Source organism: Lycorma delicatula, chromosome 4, assembly GCF_047948215.1.
Source record: "Lycorma delicatula isolate Av1 chromosome 4, ASM4794821v1, whole genome shotgun sequence".
In the NCBI taxonomy this organism is placed as follows: Eukaryota; Metazoa; Arthropoda; class Insecta; order Hemiptera; family Fulgoridae; genus Lycorma; species Lycorma delicatula.
The window spans coordinates 11,921,868-11,936,887 of NC_134458.1; the positions used below are offsets into that span (position 1 = coordinate 11,921,868).

Genomic DNA, 15,020 nt, shown 5'->3' on the forward strand with positions numbered 1-15,020 from the left:
AAAAAATTTTGTAAAAGCGATGAAGAATAGTCCCGGATGTTTGTACATAAGGCAAAAATCTCCGAATGTAAGCGATGGAAAAATTAAAGAAGGAAAATTTGTTGGTCCTCGTATAAGAGAGTTGGTCAAAGATGATGTATTACTTCAATGTTAAATAATGTAGAAATAAAAAATGCAGCTTGGGCTTCATATAAAGACGTTTGCAAAAGTTTTTTCGGCAAACAAAAATCCGACAATTACCACAATATGGTTAATAAACTTCTTATTTCGTACAGAGCTATGGGATGTAATATGTCTTTACAAATACATTTCCTCCACTCACATCTGGATTTTTTCCGGAAAACCTCGGAGATGTAAGTGACGAACACAGTGAACGTTTCCACCAAGACATTTCGGTGATGGAAAGCCGCTATAAAGGGAAATTGAATACTAACATGCAAGCCGATTACTGTTGGTCATTTATTCGGGATGTGCCTGAGGCTATTTATAAAAGAAAAGCATCAGCGAAATCATTCTAACACTGGTATGGCCATGCAAAATTATAAATTTTACAGATTTTAAGTATATTTTCCCTTAGTTTTTTTGAAGCGTTATTTATTTCAAACTAGGGTGATAGAAAAATTGTATTTACAGATATGTAATGTAAGCAAAAAAGCAATTCAAGAAATGGTAGCACACTTAAAAACACTTAAAAAATATTTTTTTGTTTATCAGTGTTATCAGTTAAATAAAAGCATAATTATATCATTAATCAAACAGGACGGTATTTATTGTGTAACGTGACATTTATTAACAGAATTTAAAAAAAAATTTAACCGAGGAGGCTCTCTATAAGTGTGTTTATTTTTTTAAGAACGTTCAGAAATTCAAGAAATGTATCATTTCGACGATTCTCTTTTCTCATTGCAAATTTATTTTGAAATGAAAAAAAAAAACAAAAAATTACGTTGTCTTCATAAACGGTTATATTTGATTATTTTTTTTAAGTAATGTACTCTGATAGAATATTTTCGTGCAAAAATTAAAAATAAATAAACATATATATATACATACATACACATTTTACCCATCAAAATAGCCTGTCATTTAATATGCACAAAATAACACCTGTTACAAACAAGACACAACTATAAGACTAAGATGGCAGAAGTCACACGTAGGTAAATTTTATTTCTCCCTACATATCCACTGGCAACAGTGTCCGCAAGGTTAGCATTTTTTTTTTTTTTAACAGACCCGTGGAGCAACCAGAAATAGCCACTAAGCATCTCGTCAGTCGCCCCAGAGTATCGTGGCAGTTGACTGCCTCGTAGCTCGTCTAACCTGGACGTTACCCCCACGCCCTAAACGTACTTAGCTCCAAACGTGTTATTAAATGTCCTTCGCTCCACGATAATTCAACCCTTGAAAGTCCCACGAGCTGTCACCAGAACCGTCCCCCCCACACTTTTGCGTACCGGCGAGCCAGGACGACCTAGATCCTCAGGCTGCCTCCCTCACCTAAACGAACCACAATTCATCTGGCAATGTTAAAATTCTTTTCCCCCTGCAGACCTCTTACGCAGGAGGAAAAAAAGCAAGACTCTTAGGCGGTGCCCGTTTGAGCGCATAGATTGGATATGAATAGAGCACTTCTTCAAAATTTAAGGAATCCCCAGTGCAGAGCCTTAACTGTACGCACTGGTGTTTTCAAAACAATCTCCTACGAGGCTAACATCGTATTGGGAGAGGCTCTCCCAGTCGATTTAGTGGTGAAAGTTCGGGCAGCCATGTTGAGACTGCAAAAAGGCCGAAAGGCTAAGGTATTTGGGATGCGGATTTGAGCCTAGCCAGTACCGGAGCGGAACGGTGATCACAATGCACCGGATCTAAATTACGTTCCATTGCCAATCTCCTGCCAGCGGAAGAGGCTGCAGAGCCTCGCGATGGAAGCATGGAAGCTGGAATGGGATACCACGACTAAGGCAAGATCCTTGTATAAGCTTACACAGGATCTGGGGGGATGGTATAGCTCGAGCTTGATTTTAAGGGCAACGGGTGCCCAGATGCTCACCAACCGCACTAACTTGAACCAATATCTGTTTCGGTTCCGCCTGACAGCTGATGAACTGTTCGTCTGTGGGAAGGTCCACTCAAATGAACACCTGGTATTTGACTGCCCTGCTCTTGGGGGGCCAGAGACCAGGCAACCCTGGAACTTAGAGGTCAAGGGAAAAATTGTTGGTCATTCACAAGTGGCAAATCAATGTGGCGGGAGCCGTATTGTCGGACCGTGTGGGAGTTTGTTGATGCAGTTGCTTTATTCAACCCGCATCCGTAGTTTAATAAAGGGAAAGATTCTTACCCATTGCCGTGAGAAGCTAACTCTGAGTATGGCTGACCACCAGCCAATTATTATGACTCCAAGCGCTATAAAGTTTCTATTTCCTTCCTGTCTGGGACTCTGAGCTATAAGCGCTCGGCGAGTCAGGAGCCCCTGGGGAAGTTTTTCCAAGCTTCTGGTCATGCTGAGAGGTATCTCCACGTTGCATCCGCTCCGCAACAGCATCTAACTTCTTAGAGTAAGTGTAGAGCTCTGTCTTTTGATTTTGTTGAGTTCGGCTAGCTAGCTTTCTAAGCTAGCCAGTAAATGTAAATTCATTCGTTTTCACGGCGAGGTTTTCTTACTCGCATCATTTCTGAGACGACGGCTAAACTTTGATGAGGCATGACCAGTGAATTTCTAATGACGTTCGCTAGACGGGATGCCAAGCCGATGATCCAACACGGGAGATGAGTCTCGTACTCAGGTAAGCAGTGATCTTGTGTGCGCACCGGGTCGTTGACTATGACTCCATAGGCGTTGGTGTCGCACAGTTCGTTAAAGCCAGGAACCTTTACTTGCTTAACGAGGCAGAATAACCACCGAATATCTCTTCCGAACTGCGGGACAGTTACATCGATGTCACCTTGGTGACGGGCGGTCTGCTTAGGAGTACGAGTAGTTGGACTGTCTCGCCCGAGGCCAGTGTGACTGATCATAGGCTTATAACCATGAGATCGCTTACGGTGGGGGTACAAGAGCTCCAGATTCCGGTCGCTATAACGTAAGGGGTCTGGATCAGTACAGGCTGCGGCGCGAGTGTGCGACTGCCTTACAGGGATTGGAATGGTGCATGGAGCACAGGGAGGAAGTGGAATTGATAGCTGAACAATTCGGCCGGGCCATCAAGACTGGCTGCGATAGGGCCCTACGGTGGCCTCGGCCAATGGACGGACACTTATGTAGTGGCCAGTAGTCCACTGATCGGAGAGTGACTGGAGCCGTCATGACTGCTTGCTTCCGATATGGTTAATAAACTTCTTATTTCGTACAGAGCTATGGGATGTAATATGTCTTTACAAATACATTTCCTCTACTCACATCTGGATTTTTTCCGGACAACCTCGGAGACGTAAGTGACGAACACGTAAGTGACATGAACGTTTCCACCAAGACATTTCGGTGATAGAAAGCCGCTATAAAGGGAAATTGAATACTAACATGCAAGCCAATTACTGTTGGTCATTTATTCGGGATGTGCCTGAGGCTATTTATAAAAGAAAAGCATCAGCGAAATCATTCCAACACAGGTATGGCCATGCAAAATTATAAATTTTACAGATAACTATATTTTCCCTTAATCTTTTTGATGTGTAATTTATTTAAAACTAAGGGTGATAGAAAAATTGTATTTACAGTTCTGTAATGTACGCAAAAAAGCAATTCAAGAAATGGTATCACACTTAGAGAAACATTAAAATTTTTTTTTGTCTATCAGTATAATTTGATCCTCCATATTAAGAATGATATACTGGTTATCATATTCAATTCTACGTACATTTTGTTTAGCAAACATACTTTATAATTTATTTGGTTTTTATTTTTTTTGTGTATTTACGCAAAAAATTATTTATCATTCAGTTCACCTTTAAAAGAGTGAGAAATATTTAACAAATATTATAAAAGCTCACCTGTAATAATTTGGTTTAAAAGGGCCAGCTTTATTCAATCCCATATATTTTGCCTGATCATCAGATAACTCTGTCAAATGAGCGTCAAATGTAGGAAGATGAAGGCTAGCAACATATTCATCTAAAAAAAAATAAATTAAAAAATTAAAAAGACCATAAAAAATAATAATTATATTAAGAACATTAATCCTGAAACATAACACACATACTCAGATAAGCTATCATATGTATTCATGATGGAAATTGAGTAATTTCAAATTTATAATTATTTACATCACCTAATAATATATGGTTGAGAGAGGTAAACAATGATATAATTACATACAAAAATACTGCTTCCATAATTCTGTAATTAATACTGCAATAAACAAAAATGATTGTAAAGTTAATCTTTCCATGCATTTGTTTATGGCTCTTTCATTTGTATAGCGATCAATGAACAGACTTGAGTAAATTTAAGATTTATAGAAATGTCAAAAGAATTTTAATAATATTGAATTTTTATAAAGAGCATTTCAATGTGTTTAACAAAAGATAAACCAAATGACCTGACTGATTTAAGACATGAATTAACTACATTTTTAAATAGTGAACAACAATTTTACTTTGAATATAGCTAGTACAGCTATATTAAAGGGGAAAGTGTGGTGATCATGCCAAAAATGGGCTTTTTGCAAATCTTTATGTTTTAGGATCCAACTAGTTCATCTAGACAAAATAACATATCTAAGAATGTATGTTTACATGTGTATGTGTTTGGCTCAAATATTTCTATTTATGGGGCATTGATCATATTCATTTTTTCAAAATTTGTTCAAGAGGTGGGGGAAATTGTGAAAAAACAAATTTAAATTTTCTTCAGAGGCAATTTAAAAAAAAAATTCAGTAAACCAACCTACACCCCTTAAAATTAAAATGGTTTTTTTTCTACCTCCCTTAGGTTTTAAAATTAAAAATATTTTTTTCTGGTATTTTTTACATCATATATCTAAAAATGTCTACAATTTTCAAAAATTATAAACCCTGGAGCTTAAACATAGAAAAGTGTTTTGAAAAGTTTTACGATTTTTGTCTTGTCTTTATGAAAGGGGTGTTACTATCATAAAAATTATATTTTATCTTTTTCAATTTATTTGTTTTTGTTATCACTTCTTTATAAAATAACTTTTACTTTGAATTTTTTACTGAATTGGCCCCACAGAGGAAGGGAACCTCAAAAAAAATAATTATTTTAAAATTTGTTAATTTTGATGTTTACATCTTATTTCTATAATCATACAAAAAATATTGATATAGGAGACCCAAAATTTTAAAAAATTCAAAAAAATATTTTTGTTACTTATATTTAGACATTTATTACGATAATAAAAATAAGATTGAATAACTGAATTGTAATGAAAAAGCTATGCAAGGCATTGTATGACTTGGACGGCATAGTTGGGAAAGACTGCCAATTTTATTTTTTTTCAATTTTTTTTATAACCATATATTTTAAAAATATAATTTTAAAATTCTTTCTGTAGTATTTACAATACTTTTTTTTAACACTAATACTTTTAGGAAGAAAAATTATTTCAACTTTTAATAAAAAAAAATTTTTTTTAAGAATAAAATATCATTTTAAAATGTCAAAATTTTATTTCACAAGCACTTAAAAATAAAAGCACACATTTATCATAATACTAAAAACTATTCTTAAGTAGAAAAGTGGGCTCTTACTGCCTATTCTAAATTTAATACCAACTATACAGAAAATAGAGAAGGTGTGGTTTGAAAATTCTTAGAAACCTTTTTTTACTAGAAAAAAAGATGATGAGACAGGTAATGAGAATATCTAGAGGAAATTTACCTAGATAAATTTTAAAATATTGAGTATGAATACATGAGTAAAGAAAACAATATGAATATAATAGATTTCAATGAAAAAAAAGAATTAAGTAGTAAAAAAAGTGCTATAATTAACAAAGGCTGTATAGATAAAGTGAAGTGGTCAGCAAAAAATTATGATTCATTTGAACAGGTTAATTATTCTGGAAAATGGAATTTATATATACAAATACTCAAAAGTAATGACAAGTGCCACAGTATTTTTTAAACAACGGAATCATCTTTCAGTAAGAAAGAGGCTTTAATTACAAAAAAATCCCTTTTGGCATGCCGGAAGGTGGAGGTAGATTTCACTGGTGCTAAGTAGGGGATAAAAAAGATTTCCATCTTAAAGTTACGAAAAACTTCAAATTTACTCAATACAACAATGGTTGCATGTGAAAAAAGTTTCACATGTTTAGCATATGACTAGCCCCATCTTACAATTCCAGCAACATTCTGGTCATCCCTTGCCATAAGGGTTGGTCATATCAAAACTTATTTCAGACAAAAGTTTTAGGAAATGTTTAGAGGACTAACGACCACTTTAAACTGATTTAATACTGTGCCTATTAAGGAAGGTATAAATTTTTTTTGTCTTCGGAACGCCATTTTTTCCACCCCCTGGGTCAATGGTTGGTGATATCAAAAAACTTTACTTAAATATGTTTTAGACCCTTATCCAAAGAATAGTAGGAACTTTAAATGAATTCGATATTTTACTTAATAAGAAAGTTACACTGATATTTTGTTTTTTTGAAAAAGCCCCCCCCGTGGTCTGATTTTGCCCATTAATGAACATGACTGAGATTTTGGGTCATTATATTCTATGTATCAATTTGAAAGTGATTGGTGCAAAATTACAGCAGTTATCATGTCCACAAGAAAGTGAAATATATATATATATATATATATATATATATATATATATATAAATGTATATATAAACTTTTGAACTGATGGTGATTTTGGGGTCTGGGGGACCCCAAGGAAGTCTGGGCGACTTCCGGAAGTCGAATCATGATACCCATTACCTAAAAAAAAGTCTGTGTTAATATATTTAACCTGTCAGGAGGAGCTTGAAAGAAAAAATACAAATAATTAATTAGTAGTACATCTGCAACACCATTAAGTGTGGATTTATATAACATTGAAACAAAGTTCAATACTGGTTAGAATCTAGGGTCATTTTGCTGTAAAAAAAAAAAAATTGATGCATGTACACCATTCTGAGCATACAGAACAATAACATAACCTGAATGATTTTTAATACTGATTGGTTCCCTTCAGATACAGTTTACCGGCTGTCATTTTATCTAGAGGCAGTTTTTCTAATACAAACTATTATTGCCTGGCAAGGCAACTGACCTGTAATCTTTCATTATATAGACTACAGGTGTCCACATATTTCTATATGTAATCAAATCTAATCAATACAGAAACCTCTTATCTAATAATACAGATAACTTTTTTCAATTTGTTTTATGAGTTTGGTCATCATTAATAATATTACTAAGGATTATTTTATTTAAAAATTATTATAGAAAAGTAATTACTTTTATCTTAAACTAATAGAAGCAAATTTAAAGCTTTTGCTGTCACCAAAAGCAGGATAAAAATAAATAAAAAATTACCCATTTTTTTAGGTAGAAGGTAAACGTCAGACTTATAACGGCCATGAGGTGCATTAAATAGTTCTATCAAAGCTAATGCCTGTAACATTAAAAAATAGCTAACAATAAAAAAATAAAACAAATACATATTGATAGAAATATAAAGTAATAATATAAACATTTTAGTATTAATATAAAACATATTTTTTTTTTGTGGGAGGGTAATGAAGTCATCTGTTGACTTGACTGGAGTCATCATTTGTTGATATTTTGACATATTTGTTATATATACGATTTTCTACTACCTGCTTCATATAAGCTAGCTTCAAAATGTTCTTGGAGTTTGTAGTGTCAAATGAAAGAGTAACTGTGATAGGGAATGCATGTTTCCACTAAATAGCAATGTTCATGAACTCAATATGTCTGGCATCACATTCTTGTTTCCTGCCCAACATTAGAAACAGCTGTATTATTTAATGTATATATGAAATTGTATGTATATCTCATAATGTATGTATATGACCTAATGTAATTAATACATCTAGAGCATCCCTCATAGGCATTGATTTTTAGATTTTTCTTGCATGAAGTAGACTTTGAGAATAAAATGATACAAGGAAATTAATGATGATATTACTACCTATTAAATTGTTAGTTTCATATATAAATTATAATATCTATGTTTTATAGTATCCTGTGGTAATTTTAGCTACAAGATCAAGAATTACAAATGGGAATGTTTCTATCAGTCATCAAAGGTGAAATCTATTATACTAAATTTAAAAAAAACTATAGTAAGAAGCATGTTGTAGAATATGCGCGTGTGCACACACACACACACACACACACTTACTCTTTTATCCCAGACATAATATGTTGATGATGAATAGGCAATTTACACATTAACAACAAACACTTTATTATAGTAAGGAACTATTATACAATTTACATTTAAAACTGAGAAAAATGGAACTATGACCTTTGTATATGAATTGTGCTTATCATAAATAATAATACTGAAAATGGTGTGGATCATAAACCTATAAGCAACAATTTAACCACAAATAAGCGACAAAATATAGTTTGGATGATTGTAATCAACAGAACAGTGATTCTCAATCTTTTTAGCTCCACGACCCCCAAAAAGTAAAAAAGAAAATATAATGAATATTTCTTGAACCCCCAATGCAATGAACCCTAGTTAAAATTATTTAGTTGTGTTGCTAGCAACTTGTATGAACATGCATGTATGAAGTGTATAAACATGAGCAATTTACAGGTTCCAATTTAATGTGTATGTGTTCCTTGTAATTGGGTCTGCTTGTATAATATTCACTCTGAGATGATCATGTTCAAACATGCATATGACATATTTGAACATGTTGTACTCTCAGCAGTATAAAAGAGGCATAATGGATTGTAGGACATCAGTTTAGTTTCAAATGCAAAGAGTGCATCTGGTGCCTTTATTTAAGTTTTTAAAAGTGTAGTTTTATTGAAAATAATAATAGAGGTTTTGATTTTTTAGTATGCGGTCAAATGGTGTAACTTTTTTTTTCCAATCAGATTATTATGCAAAATGGGTAAATTTGTGAAAAAACAAAGTGAGCCATCTACATCCAGTGAATCAACTGGTAAAAAGACAAGATTGTACAATGACAATTATTTAAATTATGGTTTTACCTCATTGGATGGAAAGCCACAATGCATTATTTGCATTCAAGTCCTCTCAGATGAAAGCTTGGAGCCATCAAAATAAATGTACCACTTGGAAAATAAACATCCGGATCATACAAGCAAACCCTTTAAATTTTTTGAAAGAAAATATTGCATACTTTGAGAAATCAACAAGCTTCTATTTGTAAATCAAGCCATACTGATAAAAGTACACTTGAAGCATCTTATCTCATAGCATTAAGAATAGCTAAGATGTCCACACCCCATAAAATCAGAGAAAACCTCATATTGCCTGCTGTAATTGGTATGGTCAGTGTTTTAATAGGTGTGGAAGAAATAAAAAAATTGAAAAAATTTCTGCCTTGACACAGTATCAAGGCAAGTCGATGAGATGGCGGCTGCCAATGTTTGCAATCATATAATTCAGCAAGTGATTTTAAGTGAATTTTTTAGTATTCAATTTGATGAATCAACAAATGTGGCAAATATTTCTCAGTTCCTATTTTTTGTTAGATATGAATGCTATAGGGACAGATCAATCAAAGAAACTATGTTGTTTTGCAAATCAACAACTGGTCATGTAACAGGACAATGTCTTTTAAATGTTTTTTATGAAGCTACAAAAACTACAAAATAGATTAGGCAAAATCCATTGCAATATGTAGTGATAGTACAAAGGTGGTAATAGGAAAGAACAGTGGATTTCTGAAAAAAATTAAAATGTTGTCTTATACCAAGGGCAGAATGGACGCACTGCTTCTTTCACAGACAAAAATTTCAAACAATTTCTTTGTAAAGCTGTAAAAATGATTAATTTTATTAAAAGTTAACCATTAAAGAATAGGCTATTTGCTAAACTATGCGATGAAATGGGTGAAAAAAAAATCTTCTTTTCCATACAAGTCAGATGGTTATTGTGGGGGAAAGTGTGAATCTGGTTATTGTATTGTAATTGCGAGATGAATTAATAATGTTTTTTCAGGATAAACAAACACCATTTTTACAGAATAATGAATACATGTTGCTGTTGGCTTACTTAGCTGACGAATTTTCAAATTTAAATGGTTTGAATGTGAATTTACAAGGATGTGATAAAACCATTTTATTAATGACAGATAAAGTTCATGTTTTCATTAAGAAGTTCGATATCTGGATTATTCGCCTTTAAAGCAAAAATTTTGATGTTTCCACTCATCTCCCCAACTACATTGAGGAAGATTTCATTGAAGAAGATATTATTATTCACCAAAGTTTGAATAGCATGAAGACGTATTTGTATGAGCTATAAATTCAGATGGTGGAATATTTCCCAGAAGATAAAAATGATTTCTCGAAGAGATGGGCAATATTCATTTAATGAAAACATTATTGTAGCTAATAAGTTACTGGTTGAGATTCATGACCAGCTCATTGAAATGTCGACCAATAAAATGTTACAACTACAATTCACACCTGAAGATTTAGATAGGTTCTCATAGTGAATATGGAAATTTAGTCACAGAAGCATTGAAAATATTAATCCCTTTTGCCATGTCTTACCTTTGTGAAAAGGGCTTTTCATCTATGATTGCGCAAAAAAACTAAATACAGGAATTGTTTTTTATCATTTGAAAACAATTTGCTCTTATATGTTTCTAACATAGATCTACGTATGGAGAAATCTTTAAATGAAAAATGCAATCATCTCATTAAATTATTTTTCTTTACATATGTTATTATAAATGTAAGTAAAATGTTTATAATAAATGGTTTTTTTTTTTTCTCATAGAATGATTTCATCTTTGTTTATATGTAAAGCTGTAGGCTAATTTTGTGATTCCCTTTCATGTCACTGCGACCCCCAAGTTGAGAAACGCTGCTCCAGAGTAACTGTAGCTACCTTCAAATACACTCAGATCACTGTTTTAGTGATTTTCCAGAAATTACATAAAATAAAACATTGAGATATACATCGATACATATATATATACACACACTAAATGAATAACTCTGATAGGTATAAGTGCAACTCATATGGGTAACACTATGTATGCATAAAACTGATAAATGCTATATAACAATGAATGTATTATGTACAAAGATAAGTAAACTATGCATATAAAATATCTGTATATGTAAAATGTATTCTTTTATTAATGAATAAAATGTATGCTCTGATATATATGAGTAAAATGTAAAAAAATTTATATACTAACCTTGGTAGAATGCAAATCACTTGCATATTATAAAATATACAAGTATTATAATTTTTACAGCAAACCTCAATTATTTTAATAGAACTCAATCTTAATTTAAATTTTCAGCTCTGCACTATTTTTATTCAATATCAAATATCTGAGCATTTATAGTGAAGGAATGAATTTTTAATATTTTTTTCAGCTTGCCTCCTGTCTACATTAACAGCAGCACTGTTCATTAAACCACATTCGATGCTATAAACTACAACTTGTACAAACTGTACATCCTGTTAATATGTGTGTTATATTGTTATATTGAAATATAGTGTTATATTGAAAAACTGATTTATTACATAGGTATCTTCTTCTAAGAATTGGGAAATTTGGGAAAATTGGGTCTTTGCTGGAGATCTTTACCAGAGAACATCCAGGCTTATAGACATATGAATTCAGTAAAAGAAGAAAGTTGAATAATAAGGCTTTCTGCGCTTAACTGTGCAAAGCTCAATAAATATCTATAAGAAATGCTAATGAAGAAATAAAAAATTAAATTAAATTAATTGTTTAGAAAAAAAATTGGCCACAATAAAAACTTTACTGATAATGCATTCAACAAATATATATAAATAAACAATTAAAAGAATACTTTGCCCCATGGAACTTTTCCTTGTTTCCATGTAATAAGAAAAAATATCTTAAACAAAATCATTTTTTGTATGAACTGAAAAACACAGTAGATCCCATGATCTACTGTGTTTTACACAATTGTTAAATTGTGTCCATACACAATTTAACTCAATGAATTCCAAAAATGTTACTAGTAGTGAGAATAATGTTGGGACAAATGCATCCAATACTCTGAAGAAGACTAGAATTTCAGTAAATAAACCTCTTAAACCTATACTACTTTAATTCTTTTTTTTTTTTGCACCTTTTAATAAAACACATATATTTTAATAAAACTTACTTACAACCATTTTGAATCAGATTTAAAATTTAAAGTAATAAACAATGGAATATTTAGCTTAATGATTTAAATTTATAAGTAAATTGTAATAAAAACATAGATAATGACAATCTAAAATTGAAAATGATACCTTATTAGTGAGTTCTGTTCAATTAACATTGTATTTGATGGTTCTTTAATTTATTTACAATTTGTTTTTTATGTGGCATCGGCTATGTTTGGCATTAACCACACTAAAAACTATCAACAGCATGGACTGAACTGTTCCCAGCATTCTAACTTTTGGTGATTCACTTGACACATTTTGGTTTTCAGGATGTTACTTTCTAAGAATTTGAGGTTTCATGGAACCATTGGTTGTAAGGAATGCAGTTCAGCACCTTATCCAGTACCCGGTTTTTATTTATATTACAGATATGAGTAATTAAAATACAATTTTAACAATAATTCAAGCAATTTATTATATTTTTATGAATATGAATCTAATTTAAAATTAAATTACCTGAGTTGCTGCAGTTATTGACACGACAAATGAAGGAAGACTGGAACAACTTAGATTAACAAGTCTACCTTCTGCAAGCAGAATAATACGTTTACCATCTGGCCAGATAACATGGTCAACTTGCGACCTAACCTTCTCCCATGTTAGATCAGGTGTTCTCAGACTATTCTGTTTTGAAAATTAACTGTGATTATTAACAGATACAAACAGATGACATGCTATATATTATTCTACTCTTTTAAAACGATTGATTAGTTAACTTACTGATTTGGTTCATTAGCCAATCAGATTTTTGTTTCAACAGGTTACTCATTCATAAAACATACAAATTTTCATTAAACACATAACACTAAGGAACAAAAAATACTTTTTATTGTTTCCGGAAGAAAAATATGTGATTCTGATAGTATTTGTTTATCCAGAATTCACATACCGGTTTTTCCCCATAACGAAAGGTTTCTGAGACAGGCATTTATAATTTCAAACATTTTAATACTTTCCGTATTATTACCTCTCTATCCTCACGTAATATTGTTGCCTATATGGTAAATGATGCCGGGAACTGACAGAGAACGGAAGACTACGTCACCCATGTCCTCAAACAAAAGGAGGATTATTGGTTTGCTTGGCATTTCTTCCGCCACCACCCCATTCAGTCAACCTAAAGCAGAAAACCAAATGTCTCGACATCGTACGTACGACATCGAGCGTACCCCTAGTGACTCGCACAACGGTGAACCGCTCATTAGAAAATTGGGGCATCCAGAAGACACCCAACGGGACCGAGCCGGCGACGATCGCAGAGAGCGGCCATCCCCCACGAAATTGAATAACATCAACCCCGTGGAAGCCGACCACCCTATCCCCGACCGTGTAAGGCTCCTGGACAAAGAGGACCTCGAGTTCGTACTCCTCAACGGTTTTCATGGTTTCATTGATGGCTGCCCGGGAATGATGCAGGTTTAACTGCCCCAGGCGCAAGCGTTCAACAAGGTGACGACCGTCCTCGAAAGCTTCTCCCAATTCAGGCGTCACCATACGCCGTATTGAGTACGATCTTCACCCGGGTTATGTCATGCGATCTGCATTGCTTGCCCCCGACCCGGTGTCCAGCATCGAAGCCTTTCACCAAGCCACAGGGAGTGCACTTTGCAGGCGCGGTCTTATTAGGGCAGTTAACTGCCCTGTGCCCAGCAAGGGCGGAATGACCACACATCCCAAACTGTGCTCTACCGCGGAGGGGCGGGACCAAAGCCTTGAAATTTGAAGTAAATATAGAAGTACCAGGGTACTTCTATATGGTCGACAACCCTGCAAGAGGTCCACCCAAGGAACAGCCGACCACAGGCCACCAAGACCTGCCGTTGACAAGGTTTCAATTATCCAGTGGCTGTTTGGGGCCTCTTTCCGCCCAAATGTCGGACCACCCTAGTCCCCTTGAGGAAGTCGTCGACAGCCATATCCAACACAGGATTTTAACTGTCCATAGTCCTGAGGATTTCGAGCTCCTCTACCCTCGTTGTCCTTGGCAAATCGTAGACCAATATTTGCAGCCTCCGCTCGGCCAGCAACTGATACTTCAGTCCGTTCTTCCTAAGAACGTCGGCCTCCATGAACCTCTAAGACGATTCCATGTTCCCTTGTTTTTGTGACCTGGGAAATATGGAACCTTTCCTTCTGCGGGTCCAAGACCTTCTTCAGGGTCACCTCCATCATTGCAGACGAAGCCCCCGGACCAGGCGTCACAGGGACCACCTTGACAGTGGCCCGCTTAATTTTGATAGCCGGCACCTGGACTGGTGGCGAGGAACTAACCTGCTTAGGCCCCGGTGCGGCTGTTACCGCAGCGAAAGAGACTGGTTTTTTCACCTTCTCCACCCACCTATTTCAGCGAAGTATGGATCTCGCCAAGGACCCTCCCCGTTTCCGGTATGAAGTCCTTAATTCCTTCCACCACCTGATCCACCTTGCCCGACAGTCGAGAAACGACTGAATCAAGGGCTCGGTTTCCGCCCTGGGGGTTTTCGTTTTTCAACGCCAGTTCAGAGACCATCAAGGAACATTGAGAAAGGTACTTGTTGACCAGCTGTCTAAATTCGACCGAAATCCTTGACTCCTTTTTTGAGGATACTTTGGTCCATGAGGACCGCATACCCTCCATCCACCCTACCCCTCCGGATCCTGAGTTAGACCCCTTTAAGTGAGGCTTCGCTCCAGAGTCCTCC

General features: G+C 34.5%; 1 protein-coding gene across 1 annotated transcript in view; it reads right to left on the bottom strand.

The window, feature by feature from the left end:
* LOC142323112 (adenosylhomocysteinase-like 1) overlaps positions 1-15,020 on the bottom strand; it is a 209,411-nt gene that overhangs the window by 4,723 nt on the left and 189,668 nt on the right. The window contains exons 11-13 of the mRNA XM_075362309.1: positions 12,796-12,963; positions 7,494-7,572; positions 3,994-4,114 (exon numbers count right to left, since the gene is read on the bottom strand). Coding sequence (XP_075218424.1) covers positions 3,994-4,114; positions 7,494-7,572; positions 12,796-12,963 — 368 coding nt within the window. The remainder of the gene's footprint in view (positions 1-3,993; positions 4,115-7,493; positions 7,573-12,795; positions 12,964-15,020) is intronic.